This window comes from Drosophila arizonae, chromosome 5, assembly GCF_054131065.1.
Source record: "Drosophila arizonae isolate 15081-1271.41 chromosome 5, UAZ_ARI_1.0, whole genome shotgun sequence".
NCBI classification, from domain to species: domain Eukaryota; kingdom Metazoa; phylum Arthropoda; class Insecta; order Diptera; family Drosophilidae; genus Drosophila; species Drosophila arizonae.
The window spans coordinates 13,384,796-13,402,301 of record NC_142925.1 but is presented as its reverse complement, the minus strand read 5'-3'; the positions used below and the strand labels follow the sequence as shown (position 1 = coordinate 13,402,301).

The 17,506-nt window shown below is 41.1% G+C and overlaps 5 protein-coding genes across 6 annotated transcripts; 2 read left to right on the top strand and 3 right to left on the bottom strand.

Moving 5' to 3' along the window:
• Positions 1-5: 5 nt before the first annotated feature.
• On the bottom strand, positions 6-4,979 carry Oseg6 (intraflagellar transport protein Oseg6). The gene is made up of 9 exons (XM_018012124.2): positions 4,559-4,979; positions 3,784-4,506; positions 3,107-3,722; positions 2,469-3,048; positions 2,121-2,403; positions 1,883-2,063; positions 747-1,830; positions 319-688; positions 6-234 (listed from the first exon to the last, which is right to left on the bottom strand). The coding sequence occupies exons 1-9, from the start codon at positions 4,726-4,728 to the stop codon at positions 129-131; spliced, it is 4,113 nt and encodes a 1,370-aa protein (XP_017867613.1). The 5' UTR covers positions 4,729-4,979; the 3' UTR covers positions 6-128.
• A 426-nt stretch (positions 4,980-5,405) lies between these two features.
• Rep (Rab escort protein) lies at positions 5,406-7,403 on the top strand. Its single transcript, XM_018012128.2, has 3 exons — positions 5,406-5,606; positions 5,684-6,781; positions 6,845-7,403. The coding sequence occupies exons 1-3, from the start codon at positions 5,558-5,560 to the stop codon at positions 7,249-7,251; spliced, it is 1,554 nt and encodes a 517-aa protein (XP_017867617.1). The 5' UTR covers positions 5,406-5,557; the 3' UTR covers positions 7,252-7,403.
• Positions 7,278-10,575, bottom strand: hpo (serine/threonine-protein kinase hippo). Its single transcript, XM_018012125.2, has 2 exons — positions 9,056-10,575; positions 7,278-8,946 (listed from the first exon to the last, which is right to left on the bottom strand). The coding sequence occupies exons 1-2, from the start codon at positions 10,329-10,331 to the stop codon at positions 8,207-8,209; spliced, it is 2,016 nt and encodes a 671-aa protein (XP_017867614.1). The 5' UTR covers positions 10,332-10,575; the 3' UTR covers positions 7,278-8,206.
• A 354-nt stretch (positions 10,576-10,929) lies between these two features.
• Positions 10,930-14,944, top strand: LOC108616720 (parkin coregulated gene protein homolog). The gene is made up of 5 exons (XM_018012129.2): positions 10,930-11,614; positions 11,688-11,860; positions 13,603-13,774; positions 13,954-14,103; positions 14,611-14,944. The coding sequence occupies exons 1-5, from the start codon at positions 11,353-11,355 to the stop codon at positions 14,769-14,771; spliced, it is 918 nt and encodes a 305-aa protein (XP_017867618.1). The 5' UTR covers positions 10,930-11,352; the 3' UTR covers positions 14,772-14,944.
• On the bottom strand, positions 14,830-16,500 carry LOC108616723 (uncharacterized). 2 transcript variants are annotated; one of them, XM_089469830.1, is made up of 4 exons: positions 16,104-16,500; positions 15,919-16,047; positions 15,699-15,840; positions 14,830-15,130 (listed from the first exon to the last, which is right to left on the bottom strand). In XM_089469830.1, the coding sequence occupies exons 1-3, from the start codon at positions 16,255-16,257 to the stop codon at positions 15,722-15,724; spliced, it is 402 nt and encodes a 133-aa protein (XP_089325956.1). In that variant the 5' UTR covers positions 16,258-16,500; the 3' UTR covers positions 14,830-15,130; positions 15,699-15,721. The 2 variants fall into 2 exon arrangements, with proteins under 2 accessions (XP_089325956.1, XP_017867621.1); XM_018012132.2 differs by having other exon boundaries at positions 16,128-16,498.
• Positions 16,501-17,506: the final 1,006 nt, after the last annotated feature.

The following is a 17,506-nucleotide window of genomic DNA, read 5'->3' as shown; positions in this document are numbered from 1 at the left end:
CCATGTGTTTTGTATCCAGGTGTAATTGGTGCTATGCAGCATTGTTATAAAATGCCCTAAAAAACTTATCAAATATTATTTGGTGTTCCGTGCAGTCTATCTGTATTATGTACTAAATGATGTATAGTCTAGGTGGCAGCCAGTATATAAGGACGTATATCTTCGACATCCAAGAGCTGCTCAGGAGCCACACGCGCGCCACACATGGGACAGTCTCCAGTTTCCGACAGAATGCTATAAGCAAATATAAAGTATATATTATATTTATAAATCATCTTTATATATATATATATATATATATATATAAGGTAGACCCACTTCTCCATCTCTCCGCGAAAACATAGAAAATCGCATTGCGGACAGGATGTCATTTGAGTTTTGATGATGTGCTGACCCGTTGCAATGCAAATGGGCAGCGTAGTCTTGCAGCTGTAGCAGGTGACTTCCATGTTGGGCAGATTGGCATCGCAGATGGGACACTCCATTGTCTCGTCATCGATCTCATCGCGTAGCTGTTTGATGCCCTTCGGTGCCTTGCGGACAATTGATTCGATCTTCTTAATATAACGCCCGTCCAGTTGATTGCGATAATCGGGACGCATGAGCATCGAGGCATAGGTAAAAGCGGATTTCTTTAGGCCAGCGCGATGGCATTCGATAACAGTCGAAGTCAGTATGGGCACAATATCTGAGGATGATCAAGAATGAATAAATATACTATACTAAAATTTAAATATCTAGTTTACGTTCTGGAAATTGTGAGATGCAGGCAGCCACCTGGACGAGCAGCTTGGCGGCCAGCAGATGATTGCCCAGCTTGACATGAATGCGCACGAGCGTATAGCGATGCAGCAATATTAAATTGTGCCGCATTTCAGCAGTCACCGAGAGATTATTGCGACGCAGCTCCTGGTACATGGAGTAAAGTAAGTCTCTCGCAGATTTATAATTGCCTGAAATCTGCTCCTGATTGGCTATAATAACGGCTGTCTTAGCCGCGTCCTTGAAGTGCTTGCGAGCCATATACAAGCGGAACAGATATCGGGGATCCTTGGGCACACCATCGAGTTCGCCCAGTAGAAATTCAATTAGCTGCGTGGCCAGCTGTTCATTATTGGAGGTGGCCACGCAATCAATGGCCAGTGATAGTGCCTGCGATTCCTCATTACTGAAAGCAGAGGCCTTGAGCAGGAATCGGAGAGCCTTGGTAAATTCTCTGGCCAGAAAATAATATTTTCCCGCTAGCAGAGTATATTTCTCGCTCTCAAAATAATGAGCCAGCGCCAGATAATCTGCAGATTTGGCATTCTCATAGCGCTCCAGAAGCTCGCCATGGCGACGCAGCTTATTATGACGCTGAGCCAGAGCAAAGGCCTCCTCCACACAGCCGCAAATGACGAGGAACTGAAGAGCCTGTTCGATATCGTTGATTTTCTGATAGAACTTTGCCAGCATTTTGGCTGCATCCATTGAGCGTGACTCGAGGACTATTTCGGAGGCAGCATGTGGATCACAGAGATGATCTAGATAGATTCTAACACACGCATCCAAATCCCCAGCAATACGGTAGCTGTTTATGGCTTGTTCGAACTGTCCGTCCGCTTCCTTGGCCTTGGCATAGGCTGCATGTAATTTGCTACTCTTCACATGGCCCAATATATTGTTAGCCTTGTGCCACATCTTCAGAGAGATATAATGCCCGCAAGCCTCATCGTAGTAGCCGCCACGTTCGTAAAGTCCGGCCGCCTCTGTGAGGTGACCCACAGTGGCCAGCAGCTCGGCGCAGTCGAAGAGCAGCTGCTTATCCTGCAGCTCCACAGCATATTGAATCTGGATAGAGTAATATTATAAATACTGTGTGAAACAATGTGAAGTTCCTTACGCCACGTCGAAAATCGCCCGCACGTATGGAGGTGCGTGCAATGCCCATTTTGCAGAGACGCACATGCTCCTCGTATTCCGGTGTGCTGTGCAGCAAAGTGGGCGGCTCTGAGTCCTCGTTGTTAATAAGATCCTCCTTGTAACCTTTCTCGTAGTGATACAAAGCATCCGCATAGTTGCCACTAGGAGAAAAAAACTCTTCAAAAATGCATCTTTACAGAGAATTGTTTTCGTCTTACGTAAATTCCAATTGTTGAGCATACTCTCGCGCTATGTAAGGCACCTCATTCGGTTCGTATTTGTGCGCCAAGAGCAGCGCCTGATCCCATTGCAGCAAATCCCTGCTTAGATCCAGAGCAGCTCGTGTATACGATCCTTTTAGCAAGTACTCCTTGGCTTGATCGTACTGACCCAGAAGCATGCAACAGCAGCCGCACAACATATGCAAATCCTCGACATAGACCAATTCGTCCAGCGCATTGACTAAAGCAGCATCGCCCAATTGACGATAAGCGCGCAGAGCTGTTCATATAGAGATGAATGATATTTAGATTTAAGAAAACATTATTATATAATTCATAGTTAACCAATTTCCGGCTCCAGATCGGCGATGGCATGCTCGCCAAATTGTCGCCAGGCGCTGTCCAATTGCATCTGCTCGCACAGCTTGTAGGCCTCGTCATATTTCTTGAGCTTCAGCAGCAACAGCAGATTATCCGTTTGGCTATTTGTGGGATTGATGACATGTGTGCTCAAGCACTGCGTTGCATACTGCCCGCCATCGATGTGCAAAGCCATCTCACCGGCACAGACCAGCAGGGGCACCTGGCCAGGATTCAGCTTCGACTCACCCAATCTCTGACTGTATCTGCCACGCACGGAGTGACGCGTAAAGACATGCGTATAAACCAGGCGGGAGTCGTAGCTAATGAAAATGTTCGATTGGGTCAAGTCCCACAGGCATCCCAAGCACTGTTTGGGCAGCTCCGCAATGAGCAGAGCCTCCTGATCCAAAGCGGGCAAATAGACAAAGCCCTGGCCATGTTCATCAATAAAAATTGTTTTGGTGCCCTCGACGTCTGTGTAAAGCTGGCGTATGCCATTGCTATGACGATAGATAGTGCACGTATCCCACTTCTCCAGCGAGTAAAACACCAGATGGCCAATCTGAAAAGGCAAACACCATGAATAGCAAATAGCAGAAAGTGTTTTCCCTATTACACACATCCGTTGCAAAGATGAGCAGCTCCGGACTGAGAGCAAAGCATGTGATGACTGCATCGCTGGGCAGGGAGGAGGGCAGTGCACTGGGAAAGCATGCCTGCAGCTTATCCTTGCAGTTGGGATTATCCGCAGCGATTGCTTGCAGTATCAACTGTGGTGGGCAAAGAGCAGCGCAGTAATCCGCATTCAATTTCATAGCCACAATATCGTTTGGCAGATCGCGTTCGCTGAGTGGACGCGGCTCATCCCCTAAAGTCTTGCCCAAGTCATAGAACCAGACATGTTTGTCCAGGCCAACAGCAAACGTATACGGGCCAATGGCCAGAAATGATGGCTCCGTCTCCAAGGGCAGGCGAAAAGGCAATGTTTTTGATTTATCTGGAGCATAGACGTAAATAGAAACTTCCGCCAAGCTACTCAACATGACCAGACGTGGAGCCGACACGGCAAACATGTGCGGCAGCTTGGTTACATAAGTGTACACAGTGCCTCCACTGGTAGTGACTGCCAGGAGCTGTCCATCTGGTGACCAATCAATCATTTGTACGCTCGCATGATCCGGCACTGTGATAATTCGTTCCGTTTCCTGCAGATTAGTAATCGAGTGGATCTTGATACTGTGTGGATGAAGAAGTCAGAGTGAAAAATGCTTCAGTGAATAAATGTGGATCCACTAACTTGTCATCGCCGCAGGAGGCAACAATATCCAGAGATGGACAGTAGGCCAAGCCGGTGAGCGTATCCTTGTGATTTCGCACCTGCCACAGCTCCTGGCCAACGTCCTTGGGATGCGTAGAAATAGCCACAACATGGCCATTGGAAAATCCTAGCAGTATGTAGCCATCGCCAAACCATTTGTGCTGCAGCAGCGAACCATAGCGACTCTGGAAGCCGAGTTCTGTTGGATTCTCCGGCTCCGGCAGATAGTACAGGAACAACGTGCGTTTGCCAATGATCATGCTAATGGCATTGTCGCCCGCTATGCGCTCATCATTCGCCATCTCTGCAAAGTACATATCGGAGGGAGCATCGCGTAGTTGAACAATGCGCACCGTATCACCATCTTCGGTGCTCAGTGAGAAGCTTTTGTCGTCAGAGCCGAGAGCAAGCAGATTCTGTGCTGACCATGCGCCGCAAGTAATGCGCTTGTTGTGCTTGCCAATCACCGGGGTTCGTTTTCCACTGCGATGATTATAGATGGCCAAATTGCCACGTCCAGTGCCTACAGCCAAAATTTGTTGTTGTTTAGACCACAAGATGCAGGTGAGCGGATCACGCAGTCCAGATTCCACAGTCAGCTTTTGTTGGGTCGCATAATCCCAAAGAGTGATATTAGGTGAGCTGCTGGTAATGATCCCCAATAGATCTCCCTCGCAATCCCAAGCAAAACCAGAGCATAGACTGAAATGGGCAATTTACAATAAATATATTGATAAGCATATATCAATGTTACCCGGCTAATATGAGGCGCTGCACCAGCTGGCCTTGGCGATTGTATAGAGCTACGGAACCATCGGTGCCTGTTGTGGCCAGCAAAGCGCCGGCACTCTTCTGCCAAATGAAGTAGACGTCGCCAATGCCGTGCGGCTCATCATATTTGTACAATATCTTCTCGAACGACATTTTCAAAGATTAAACTCCTATAGCAGCATGGTTTTTCCGGAAATTTTTGCACTCTTGCTGCATTTTGCAGAGCTTGAAACTTTTTTCAGTTTTCTGTTTACGCTTTTTACCGTTGCTATGACAGCAACAAGTAGTTTTCAAACGATACTACTCATTTCATTTACAGTGTGACCATGATTTACCATAAATAAATAGGAAAAATAAAACAAAATATTTAAACTTGTTGAAGCTTAAATTTATATACAGCTGAATACTTTTTGACATATGTATATTTTTATTTTTAACTGTTTGACATAGCTTCTTAATGATTTGTATAATAAATTTATAATAATGAGTCACTAAGCTTTCTTCTTTGTTTACATGTTTTTGCCGTTACCATCAGTGTTGATAGCTTAGCCTATTTCAAGCCAAATCTAGGCTCTTTGAAAGTGGCTAGCTTAGCCTATTTATAATTAATCCTCTGCTGTTTATTTTTGTGTTTTAAGCTATTTGGCAATTAATAAAATTGTATTCTTGAGCAAGCTAGCAGCAGATAGTGCTCTCATCCATTTTTACCCACACTCCAACTCATTTCGGAGTTCAACAACCGGCAGCACTGGTTACAACAAGTATTTTTAAACGATACTCTTTACGACAGGCAGTATTTTCTATAAAGCAAAAATACTATCATATTCTTTCTTCTCTTTGTCATCAGCATACTAATCCTAAGGCAGAGAACAGCTGTATGGAATAACGAATGTTTAAAAGCATTCTAAAATTTGTTATTTAAAATAATAATTATTTAAAGCGACTACATTCTTATAGTAAATCCTAAACGTTAAATATAACCATGTCGGATGATCTACCGGAGGAATTCGATTTAATAGTCATAGGCACAGGTAAAAGGCGTTATTAGTTATAGTATTGTTTTTTTTCTACGACTTCAGTTTGATGAGTCATGAATGTTATTTCTTAGGCTTCGCGGAGTCCTGCATTGCCGCCGCTGCCAGTCGCATAGGTAAAAATGTCCTGCACATTGATTCCAATGACTACTATGGCGACGTTTGGAGCTCGTTTAGCTTGGAGGCATTTAATAAATTATTGGAGCAGCCAAGCAGCAGCGTGCGCAATGGGAGTTACACCTGGCATAATGCGACTGATGAGCATGGACAGGAACAGGAGCAGGAGCACCAGGCAACGAGATGGACACGCGAATCGCTGCTAGAGAAGTCTCGTCGTTTTAGCCTGGATCTAAGTCCACGTGTCGCCTATTGCGCTGGCTCCTTGGTGCAATTGCTTATCAAGTCGAATATCTGTCGTTATGCAGAATTTCGCTCCTTGGATCATGTGTGTATGCTGTACAACAAAGAACTCGTCTCAGTACCCTGTTCCCGCAGCGATGTCTTTAATACCAAAACTCTGACTATGGTCGAGAAACGACTCCTGATGAAGTTTCTGACCGCTTGCAATGATTACGGCGAAGATAAATGCAACGAGGATTCGTTAGCGTTTCGCGGACGCACCTTTCTGGAGTATTTGCAGGCACAGCGGGTGACGGAGAAGATCTCCAACTGTGTGATGCAAGCGATTGCCATGTGCGATGCCAGCACCAGCTTCGAGACGGGCATGGAGCGCACCCAGCGTTTCCTTGGCAGCCTCGGTCGCTATGGCAATACGCCCTTTCTGTTTCCCATGTACGGCTGTGGCGAATTGCCGCAATGCTTCTGCCGTCTGTGCGCTGTTTATGGCGGCATCTATTGCCTAAAGCGCAGCGTCGAGGATATCAATTGGACGGAGAGCGAGCTGCTTGTGAGCAGCGCAGGGAAAACATTGCGGGCAAAGCATTTAGTTTCTGCTCCCTCTCAACTGCCAGCCACATTGGCCACACACTTCGGAGACTCCGAACCGCGTTTATCGAGAGGCTTGTTCATTACCTCCAAGCCCCTGGGCAGCGAAGAGCTAAATAAAGGAGGCGGAGGCGTCAATTTCTTACGCTTGCTTACGACGAATGGAGAGCGGGAGGCTTGCCTGATACAACTCTCACACTATTCGGGCGCATGTCCAGAGGGTTTATGTAGGTGTCGCAGCTACTCTTGAGGTAAACTCTTATTAATTAGAAATCTCTTACATTTTCTAGATATACTCCACTTAACGACGCCCGCAGTAAGCTCCAATCCAGCAGGAGATTTGGCTGACTTTGTGGCGCAGCTTTTTGAGCCGAACGCCAGCGAGATCCTCTACAGTGCCTACTTTACAATAGCCGCTCCAGCTGCCGAGAGTATTGCAAACGCTGCCACGCCCATCTACTGCACAGCGGGACCCGTCTACGAGCAGGATTATGATGCGGCCATAGAGAATGCGCGTCACATCTTCAGCCAGCTTTATGAGAATGAAGAGTTTCTGCCGCGAGCACCCGATCCAGAGGAGATTGTTGTCGATGGCGAGGATCCGAGTGCGCTAAATGAGCACAGCCTGCCGGAGGATTTGCGTGCACAGCTGCAGGACTTGGAGCAGGCAGCACAGCAAATGGATATAGCGGAATAACAGGGCAACGAGAAGAATGAAGGAAGACAACTTTATTATTTATTTATTCATCACTTTATTGAGAAAACAGAAAAAAAAACTGAGAATAATTCTATATACATGCTAAACTATCAATTATATATATAATATATATATATCTTGGACAATTAAAATTCGCAGCAGGTTTTCTATTTCCTTTAGGTTTTAGTTTAAAATCAAATATGTGCTTGCATATAAATTTATATATTTATATGTATACGTATGTATATTTGTGTAAATTATTTATTAGGTAAACACTAGTTACTATATATATTTTATACTTTATATGTATGTATGTGAGTGTGTATGTGTGTGATTTCTATATATATATATATCTATATATCTCTTCCAAAAATATGCATTATAAAAATTGTATTTGTTGCCTTACTATTTGTTTTATTGCTTGACAGTTGCTTGTTAAAATTTCTTGTGATGCACTCAAATTGTGTGTGGGTCTTAAATTAATAGAAAATAGAAAATAACACAATGTGTTAATTTGTTTAAATAATAGTATAAAGTTTAGTTAACAAAGGTTGAACGCACCAATTTAGTCTTATGTTTTGAATTGAGCAGCATTTTGAGAGGGGGTTTCTTTTTGTTTTTGTTTTTTCGAGGCAGTACTAAAAGAAACATTTAAAATTAACATAATATGCCACAATTTGATTATGAAACGATACAAAGTGCATTTTACAATATGTTTCGAGTGTGATTTGTTTTTCATCTTGTCTATATATTAATAAATATATATAATATATATAGATATATCTGCTTTTCAGTGCATTTTACAATAAAGCTTTTACGTTCTCGTTTCACTTACAATATCAGCTGCTGCTCAAAATGAGTTTGCTATTCCTTCTGCTTTAATGCATATACACATATATATACATACGAGTACATACATGTATATATATGTGTGTTTCAATTGTTTTCTCTTTTTTTATATCTTAATTAGATTATTGTTGATATTCTGCTGGCGTTTGCGCTTCGCATTCATTGCATCCACAATGGGCTGTCGCTTGGCATTATATTTTTTATTCAGCTGCTCAATTTCCAGCTCCATCTCGTGATCAATATTGCTCAGTCGCTGATTTAGATCGTCGTAGGTGAGAAATTTGAGAAACTCAAACTCTCCTTCTACATAGGCGTGCGATTGTGTGTGCAAATGCTGATGCTGATATGCGGGCGGCGGCGCAGCAGGAGCAACTGCAGCTGCAGCTGCTGCTCCGCCCTGCTGCTGCGAGCTACGCAGCAAATTCTGTTGATTGTTGAGCGCAATCAGTTGCTCGGTCATTAGGGGATACGCCATGAGCAATTGCTGCTGCTGCTGTTGTTGTTGCTGTTGTTGCTGGTGCTGTTGCAGGCCATATTGATTGATTGCTGAGATTTGCTGAAATTGCATTTCCATGTTGTGCTCCCAATTGTTGGCATCATGCGCACCACTAGCCAAGTGCTCCTGTGGCTGCTGCTGTTGTTGTTGCTGCTGCTGCTGTTGCTGCTGCTGCAACTGTTGCTCCACGGCAGCGGGCGAATACTCCGTCGTTGCCTTCTCATCGGGACCAGCATTCTTGCGCTCAAAGTGATCGAGGAACTGTGGACGATAGCGATAGCGCGGCTTCTGATCATCATTACGCTTGGCCGTGCTCGAGTCATCCGAATCCGAATTAATGACCATTGTGCCTGCCGGAGGGAAGACAAGATGTTTAAATAATTCGAATGCCTTGCTTGAGATAAGTTGACATGGCTGCCTTTACTATTTCAGTACTTATCCATTTCCTTTCTCACTCACCTAAATTGGACTCCAGTTCGACCATGGTGCCGCTGTCCACTGTGGCCACATCAGCACTGCCACCAGTGCCACCAGCACCGCCGGCTGCTGTCGCAGACGCTTTGGCTGCAGCCTTGGCCATGCCTGCCTTTATGCCGCCTGGACCCAGTGTGGCATCGTCCACATCTTCGCGATGTGCTATCATGGTCGCATCCGAGGCCGAGTTCTCCTGGTATTCATTGAATTTCTCAGGCACTAAAGTGCCGGGATCTACAAATGTCTTGACTGTGCCCGAATTGTACTCGTTCTCCTCCTCGTGCAGCATTAGGCCACCCTCTTGTGTGGCCAGACTCTTGGCCTGGCTCATGGCACCACCAGCTGCGCGATGGGCGCGCTGTTGCTCCCTTATGGCGCACGTCTCTTCCAGCATGGTCTTCAGTATGCTGCGATGCTTGGCATTGCGTATGAACTCGTGCTCTAGCAGTTCAGTGGCCGTTGCTCGCTCATCCGGATTCTTGACCAGGCACTTGCTAACGAAATCAATGAACTCTGTGCTCCAGCGATCCGGCTCCCGGAACGAGGGTGGCGGTTTTTGTGGTATCATAAATATGGCACGCATCGGATGTATTTCTCCATATGGAGGCTTGCCTTCAGCCATTTCCAGTGCTGTGATGCCCAGCGACCAAATGTCCGCCACACAATCGTAGCCGATCTCCTCAATCACCTCCGGAGCCATCCAGAATGGCGTTCCAATAACTGTATTTCTTTTGGCCATCGTGTCTGTTAGCTGACCAGCGACACCAAAGTCCGCCAGTTTGGCATAGCCCTCGGTATTCAGCAATATATTAGCTGCCTTGATGTCCCGATGGATTTTGCGACGTAGATGCAAATACACCAGACCCTTTAGCGTATCCGATAGTATTGTCGCAATTTCCTCCTCCGTCAGAGTTTTCTTGCGCAAACGCATAATATCTGAGACGCTGCCGGCGCCACAGTATTCCATGCAGATCCACAGATCGTATTGCTTGAAATAGGAGCCATAGTAGCGCACCACATAGGGTGAATCACACTGTTGCATAATCGAGATCTCCTTGATTATCTCGTGCAGATCGGACTCAACCGGCACCAATTTGATGGCCACTATTGAGCTACTCTCCTTGTGCAGCGCCTTATATACCGAACCGTAGCTGCCCTCGCCCAGTTTGTACATTATGTCAAACACTTTCTCTGGCGGCTGCAGCAGAGATTCCTCTGACAATTTCTTTAATTCACCATTGCCATTTGTATTGGAAGACATGTTGCTGGCTGTTGTTGTCGTTGTTCTACGTCTGCATATGCGTTGGCTGTGCTAGTGCCAGTGGCTCTGCTTTTTACTTCAATTCGTACGTATTTGCGGTATATTGGTTTTAAAACAACACAATATCTGCGCCACGATAATTGCCAATTTAATGCAAGGTTTTTTTTTGCACCCACATTTGTTCTTTATTCGTTCACCAGTAGAGCTGGTGCAGCAAAATTGCTAGTCACTGGTATTTTTTAGTGACTAGCCATGGAATATACGCGTTTGGTATTAAACTATCCTCTTGAAAATACTTTTATTTCTTTGTTTTATCACTGTTGTTTGGTCAGTGGTTTCATGTAAACAATATGCAAGTACAAATGGTAAGGCTTGGGAATACATTTATTAATGGGCATAGATGTAATCAAATGGTGCAATCTTATAAACAAGTTTGTTTTATGACTGAAAAAGGTAAAGAAAATTTGAATATTGTGAAATTAGTATTTCTTTGTACCTTTTAACGTAAATTATCGTTATCGATTCTCAATAAAAGTGGCGCGTGACAGCTGAAAAAGTCCCATTTTAGCATAACAATTATATTTATTATAAATAAAAAAATTAAAGCACTATCAACCATTATTCTCTGTATTAAGCTTTAAGTTTAAGCTTCTATTTATATACACAAAGGCAATATATTAATTTAGTTTATTATATAAAATTTTCCGCTGGGCGACGTTGCCAGACTGGCAGAGTGCAACATGTAAACGCAGTTTGGCGCATTTTTTAAATTAAAAAATTGCCCAATTCGTTTGTTTACTGGCAACGGCAAGAGCATAAATACCATTATATGCAATTTCTAAACAATGTGTCTTATCAGTCAGTCACTGTGCATTTGGCTGTCCTAGCAACGCGCGCCATAGTAACGCTCGAGGATACCAATACACACAGAAATTGAGAAAATTCCTGAACCTTTTGCTCGGGTCGTCAGTTTGTTGTTTACGCTAGCTGAATACAGTTCAACGACTAACGCAACAAAGAAATGTCTAATACACGCATAACCACCGCCTATGGAGCGCGGCCATCGTACGATTTACATACAAACTCCATATCGCTGAAACAACGTTCCAAATCCGCAAATCCACCACAATTACGGCCATTTAGCGGCATTCAGGGTACGCGACCCCGTTATGTGCCGCCATTTTCCATACAATCGCAGCAGAAAAACACGGTAGTCATTAACGGTCCCATACACGAGCCACCCGTCACTGCAAGCGCACGAGGTCGTCCACCGAATCCCAAATGTTCGTATTCCCTAACATTTTTCGGAACCCCAGAAAATGTCACATTATTTTGATTATTTGTATTTACTTTTAGGTCTGAAGAAACAGCAGAAATCAATTTCGTCATGCAATTTGAATGCTAGCCTTAACGCCTGCACGGCTAGCAAGAATCCGGGGCGTGGCACATTGTTTCGCATGTATTTTGATCGCGGAGACTTGCCCATTAAAATGGAATATCTGTGCGGAGGCGATAAGATTGGCTGGACGGTGAGTAGACGGAGCAATTTTTATTAATATTATATTATGTATATTAAGTATTAAATCAGAGAATTTTCATATATATTTTATAGACAAGTAAGTCATAGTCTTAAAAAATTAATTAAATTACAAAAAAACCTAGACTTGGTTCATATTTTCTTCAATTTTGGAAAATTCTATTAAATAGTTCTTTATGTATGACTACTAGGAAATTTAGTATGCAACTACAATAGAGACTTTTCTATTCATTTTCGTTTTCTAAAGGGAAAATCAAAAAAATTTGAAAACGAAATCCTTACCTTATAAATATAGTGGCTCTGCATGCGATTAAACTGTTTGAGAATTCCAAACAAGAACTGCATAAATCTAAAAATTTGTACTTTAAATCGATTGTGAAGGGAAACTTTCCAAATGTTTTCTCCGTATTTGCTGAACTTTGATTCCTAAATTACCTGCCAAACAAATCAATGCCAACTAATTGCCAATAGGTGTTAGACCCAATTTCCCCGACTAACGACTGCACACCTGCGTGTCCAATTATATTTGAAGTGTTGGCACAAAGAAAAAAACTAGAGAACTCCCACACTCATATGGCTAGATATATGTAGGTTATTACCTATGTATATATTTATATAGAATTTGTCTATTTCCGGAACAAACAAACGGAGTGACTCCGTTTCGCATTCGCGTTTGCCATACTAGCTGTGACGTCCAGGTGTCTGCCAGTCAGTCACTCAAAAAGAGAGAATACCAGAACATAATATATAGAACAGGGAACCTGGCCTGGTCTGGCCTGGCTTGGCCTTTTCAATGTCATGTGTAAATGTTTGGTATGATGCTTCAGCGGGTGCGTTTGTTTATTTAGCGCTGCGGCATTTCTGACAGTTCATTTACATATGAGCGATATGCAAGTGACAGAGATATACATCATATATATGCTATATGTACGTATATGCATATCAAGGTTGAAGGTCATTCGAAGGAGCTTCAAGTGGGGTTTAGGCTAAGCTGATGATAGAGCCAACTTGCATATGTAAGCAGAAAGATTTTACTGGAAAATTTTCTGTTTTAATTTTTTTGCAAGGTAATTTTCAAAAAGAGGTACTTGTAAATAGAAAATATGACATATATACATATATATTAGTCATATAAAGGGAAATTTTCATATTTTCAGTATATTTACTCAGATTTTGGAATTTTCGAAGGACTAAGGACTACAATTTGATCACAATCTATAAATAATACCTATACATATAAATAGCATATAGCTGAGGCAAATAAACATTCTATATGTATATATATTTTTTTATATAAAAAGATTTAGCATTGTGGGACTTTCAAAGTGATTCGAGAAATTTTTGGCTATAAACCATATATACTATATATGTATTTGTATGCATATCATATATGTATAAAAGGGATATTCATATATAATTTATGATTTATGCAAGTTATACGAAAACTTCGAAAATTAAAATGTAAATAAAACAATAAATAAAGAAACAAAAAACTAAAGAAAAGTTTTATGAGTTGCTTGAACCGTTTTCAATCACGCAGTCTTTCCCTATCTCTCTCTCTCTCTATATATATATATATTTAACCCATTTAACTTTCCCACCAAATGAAAGACATTTTAATAGAAATCCAAAAAGGAAAACTCAACAAGCATCGCGTGCACATTTACACCTGTAAAACAAGGCGCAAGAAAACTTGCCTTAACTGTCACCAGCTCACCTGTATTTCGCTTCCAGGTGGACATTGACAAGCTGGACTACAGTCTCTATTTGCCGCTGTTCTTCGATGGGTTGGCCGAACCGAAGCATCCATATAAGACATATGCTCGCCAGGGCGTTAGCGACTTGCTTCAAGCGGGCGGCGATAAAATCCATCCCGTGGTACCGCAATTAATTTTACCGTTAAAGAGTGAGTACCTGCCGGCGATGGGGGCAATCGGAAAACCCAAATATACAATGGAGAGCCAAACTCGAAGAGCTGCCTAGACAAAAAAAGTATTTGTCCTGGCACGCAAATTGCTTTTGCTTTAATTTGCACCTGTAACTTGTTCTTGTTGTTTTACTTTTTGCTTGGTTTACCTTTTGCAGACGCACTGAGCACCCGCAACGTGGAGGTGATGTGCACGACATTGAAAATCATACAACAACTGGTCATGTCCTCCGATATGGTGGGTCCCGCTCTGGTGCCGTTCTACAGACAACTGTTGCCCATGTTCAATGCGTTCAAAGTGAAGAATTGTAAGTGCGAATTGAATGCAGGAATGTAACGAGGGTGGTTTAGGCAATTGTCGGGATTATCATAGTTAGGATACGTGGAGTTTTTTCTAGACTAATCTGGATTTGTTTCGCCTAAAGGCAAAAGCAAATGAAATGAGAATTATGACTGCTGCAGTAGTAGTAGTTGAAGATATTGTTGTGTGTATAGACTGTATGCGTATACGTAATATATTAAGGTTTTATGTTCTGTAGAGCATAGTATATATAAAATGATTAATGACTATAGTGTATATTTTATGGTATACACAAGTTTTCCATTTGAAGTAGGTTTTGGGCCCTAGGGTTTGTATGCAATATGAGAAATATTGAAAATTTCTCTATGTATGGAATTTGATATTTACATAAAAGAGTATGGATAAAAATCTATCAGGAGATGATTCTATGACTTAGATCTTTAAGAAAAGAAAAGTATGCAGATATATAAACTAAATATCTCAATTTTAAATAATTTTTCTCTTTTTTCTTTAGTAAACTGTGGCGACGAAATCGACTATGCGCAAAAGAAGAACTTGAATGTGGGCGATTTGATAGATGAGACACTGCAGGTGCTTGAGCTGCACGGCGGCGAGGATGCGTTCATCAATATCAAGTACATGGTGCCGACCTATGAGTCGTGCTATTTGAATTGATCTCGTATCCTGTATCTGATTATCTTGTATCTCATATATGGCTAAAATGAAAGGCAGCTTTTACATGTTTTTTGCTTCATATACATATATGCATATATATTTATATTTATCACGAGTATTTATTGAATTTTACATAGATGCCAATGAATAAATTTGTTATTTATAATTTTCAATGTTTTTGTTTATATATAATTGAGTATATATGTGGAGATTATATAGTGTTTATATACTACGCGTAGGTATGTGCGTATATATGTGTGCGTGTGCCTGTGCAGCAAGCAGCATTAGCCAATAGCCCAAAAAACAATTAAACGTCTTCAGGCAGAGGCTGCAATGGAGGCGCAACAGCTCAATGGGGGCTAGAAAGAGATGGAGAGAGAGAGAGAGAGGACGGGGGACAAAATTATATTGTATATATATATATATATATATATATATATATATAATGAGAAATATGAAAATATCTATGAGAATATACTAAGATAAGCTACAGGTATTATAGATTACTTTAATAATTGCATTAATTTGGAATAAATTTTAAATATGTATGCATATAAAATATATGCTACATTTAACTGAAGATAGTGAATTATAATTGATGATAATAATATAAGATAAACTGAAGCTTTTCTTTTTTTTAAGAATATATGAATAATTGATAGTAATTTCATATAATATATGGCTTCCAATATAAAAACTGCTGTTTTAGAAAATTTTCAGATTAGGCATAGACGTTCACTGAAGGCGTGGGTCTACGTGTGTCCAGACTAAAACCGAATGAGCGATTGATAAGCTTATCAATACACAGATCCATGAACTATAAAATTCATCCACGATGGCAATACGAATTGAAAATTAAGAAATATTTATACTACGAACTGCGAACGAGCATTATGCAGTCGGTCATACATGATCTTGATTACTTACAGCTGTTGCGCCGCCAGTTTTAATTAGAATTTGGGCGGGGCGTACTCGTTCTTCTTGACATTGTGTGGCGAATAGCGATTGTAGAGGCCCCAAATGGAATTCATTAGCTTATCATTGTACTTGGCCGGCGAATATTCACGCTCTACAAATAAAACAATAATATTGCTCAATCACTCTCTCCAACACTCTCAATCACTATCTCATCATCTCCTCCACTTACGTGCATTATTGTCAATTTTATCAGAAATGTTCGCAGCTCTTAGGCGTGAGACAATCATGTCTTTCTCCTGGAACTGCTCACGTAATTTACAAGCCGCATAGGCTCCCTGCGGCAAAGCCATTTCGACAACTAAAAAAAAAAAAAATTATTTAAAAAAAAATTTATAAAATTCGAAAAAAATGTACATGGGTAAAACGGAGAAAACTTACAGTTTAAATTGAAATGGTTGATTATGAAAAATAGCTGTGCGAGCTGCAGCTTGCTGCGATTGTTAGATTTAGTATAGATTTTGGAAGTGTATTTAGCAATTTTCGAGTCGTTAGCTAACACTGGCACCATTCAAAATTTAACGTTTGTGGCTGTAACAAATTTGCTCGCACCGTTTTTTTGTAAACACCTTTGGCTTAGCCAAAATATATTATTCGATTTCGCTTTTCAAAAGTTTTGTTTGCACAATTCTTTGCGCGGCATTTAAAAAAATGCACGTTTATATAGATTTCGACGCTCTGTAGCGTAAGAGCTTGTTGAAATTGTAGTCGCAACACAAAGTAGGTTCAAGACAGAACTGAATCGGAGGCTAAGCTTCAGCTGAAACTTATAGAGCTCCCAAACAGACAGCTGGAGATTGATAATAGAGAGAGATGGAGAGACTGAGAGAAAGAGGGAGAATAAAAGGGAGAGGGACCCATATTGAGATCAGCTATTGACGCCATTTTGTTTATAGGAGAGAGTGTGTATGCCTCATGAGGTCTCTTGCTGGATTTTTCTTTTTATTGGAGGCAGGTTTTCCAAATAAGTATATACATCTGTACACACATATATTTGAACTAGACATTTCGACTTTTGTTCACATGCTTGATAAGCGAATCAAACAATTTAAATTAATTTCTAATCACACGCTCAGCCTAACTGCGCAGTTAGTAGCTTGAGAGAATTAAAAAAAATAATAATAATATATCTGTCAACCTTTAAAAAAGTGTTGGCACAACAAATAGTTATCTTCGAATCTGATGTGATAAGATTATTGTCAGATGTTGTCTAGCAAAGAAGTTTTATTTTTTTATTTTTTATGAATTTCTTATTCGCTTGGCCATGAACGTAGCCCATGGACAGCTCTATCTTAAGTCGGTCCATGGGAAGTCGACAACAGAACCGATTTTAACCGGTTCGAGTCTATCTGTACTCAAGTAAAAAATCAGATCAGACATATAGACATATGTATATAGCTATATACATACATATATGCCTGCTGATGCATTTACTGACCTTACTAATATATATTGACTTTTTTGTTTTGTTTATTTAGTAGTTGTTTACCAGCTGTGTGATTGTTTATAATGTAAAAAAAAATATATTTAAAGTAAAAAAACAAAATTATATTGCTTTATATTACGATTCCGATTTAAATTCTCTATAATTACTTAAATATTCTTAAATATCCCTGTGACACAATTTTCTTTTTTGTAATAATTATATTAAAAGTTGATTACATTGTTCGTTGCGCTGTTGCCAGGCTCATGGAAATGCTTTGTATGTACTATATTTGCAATATTTTATTGAGAGCATTATAAATGATAATTGTAAAAAT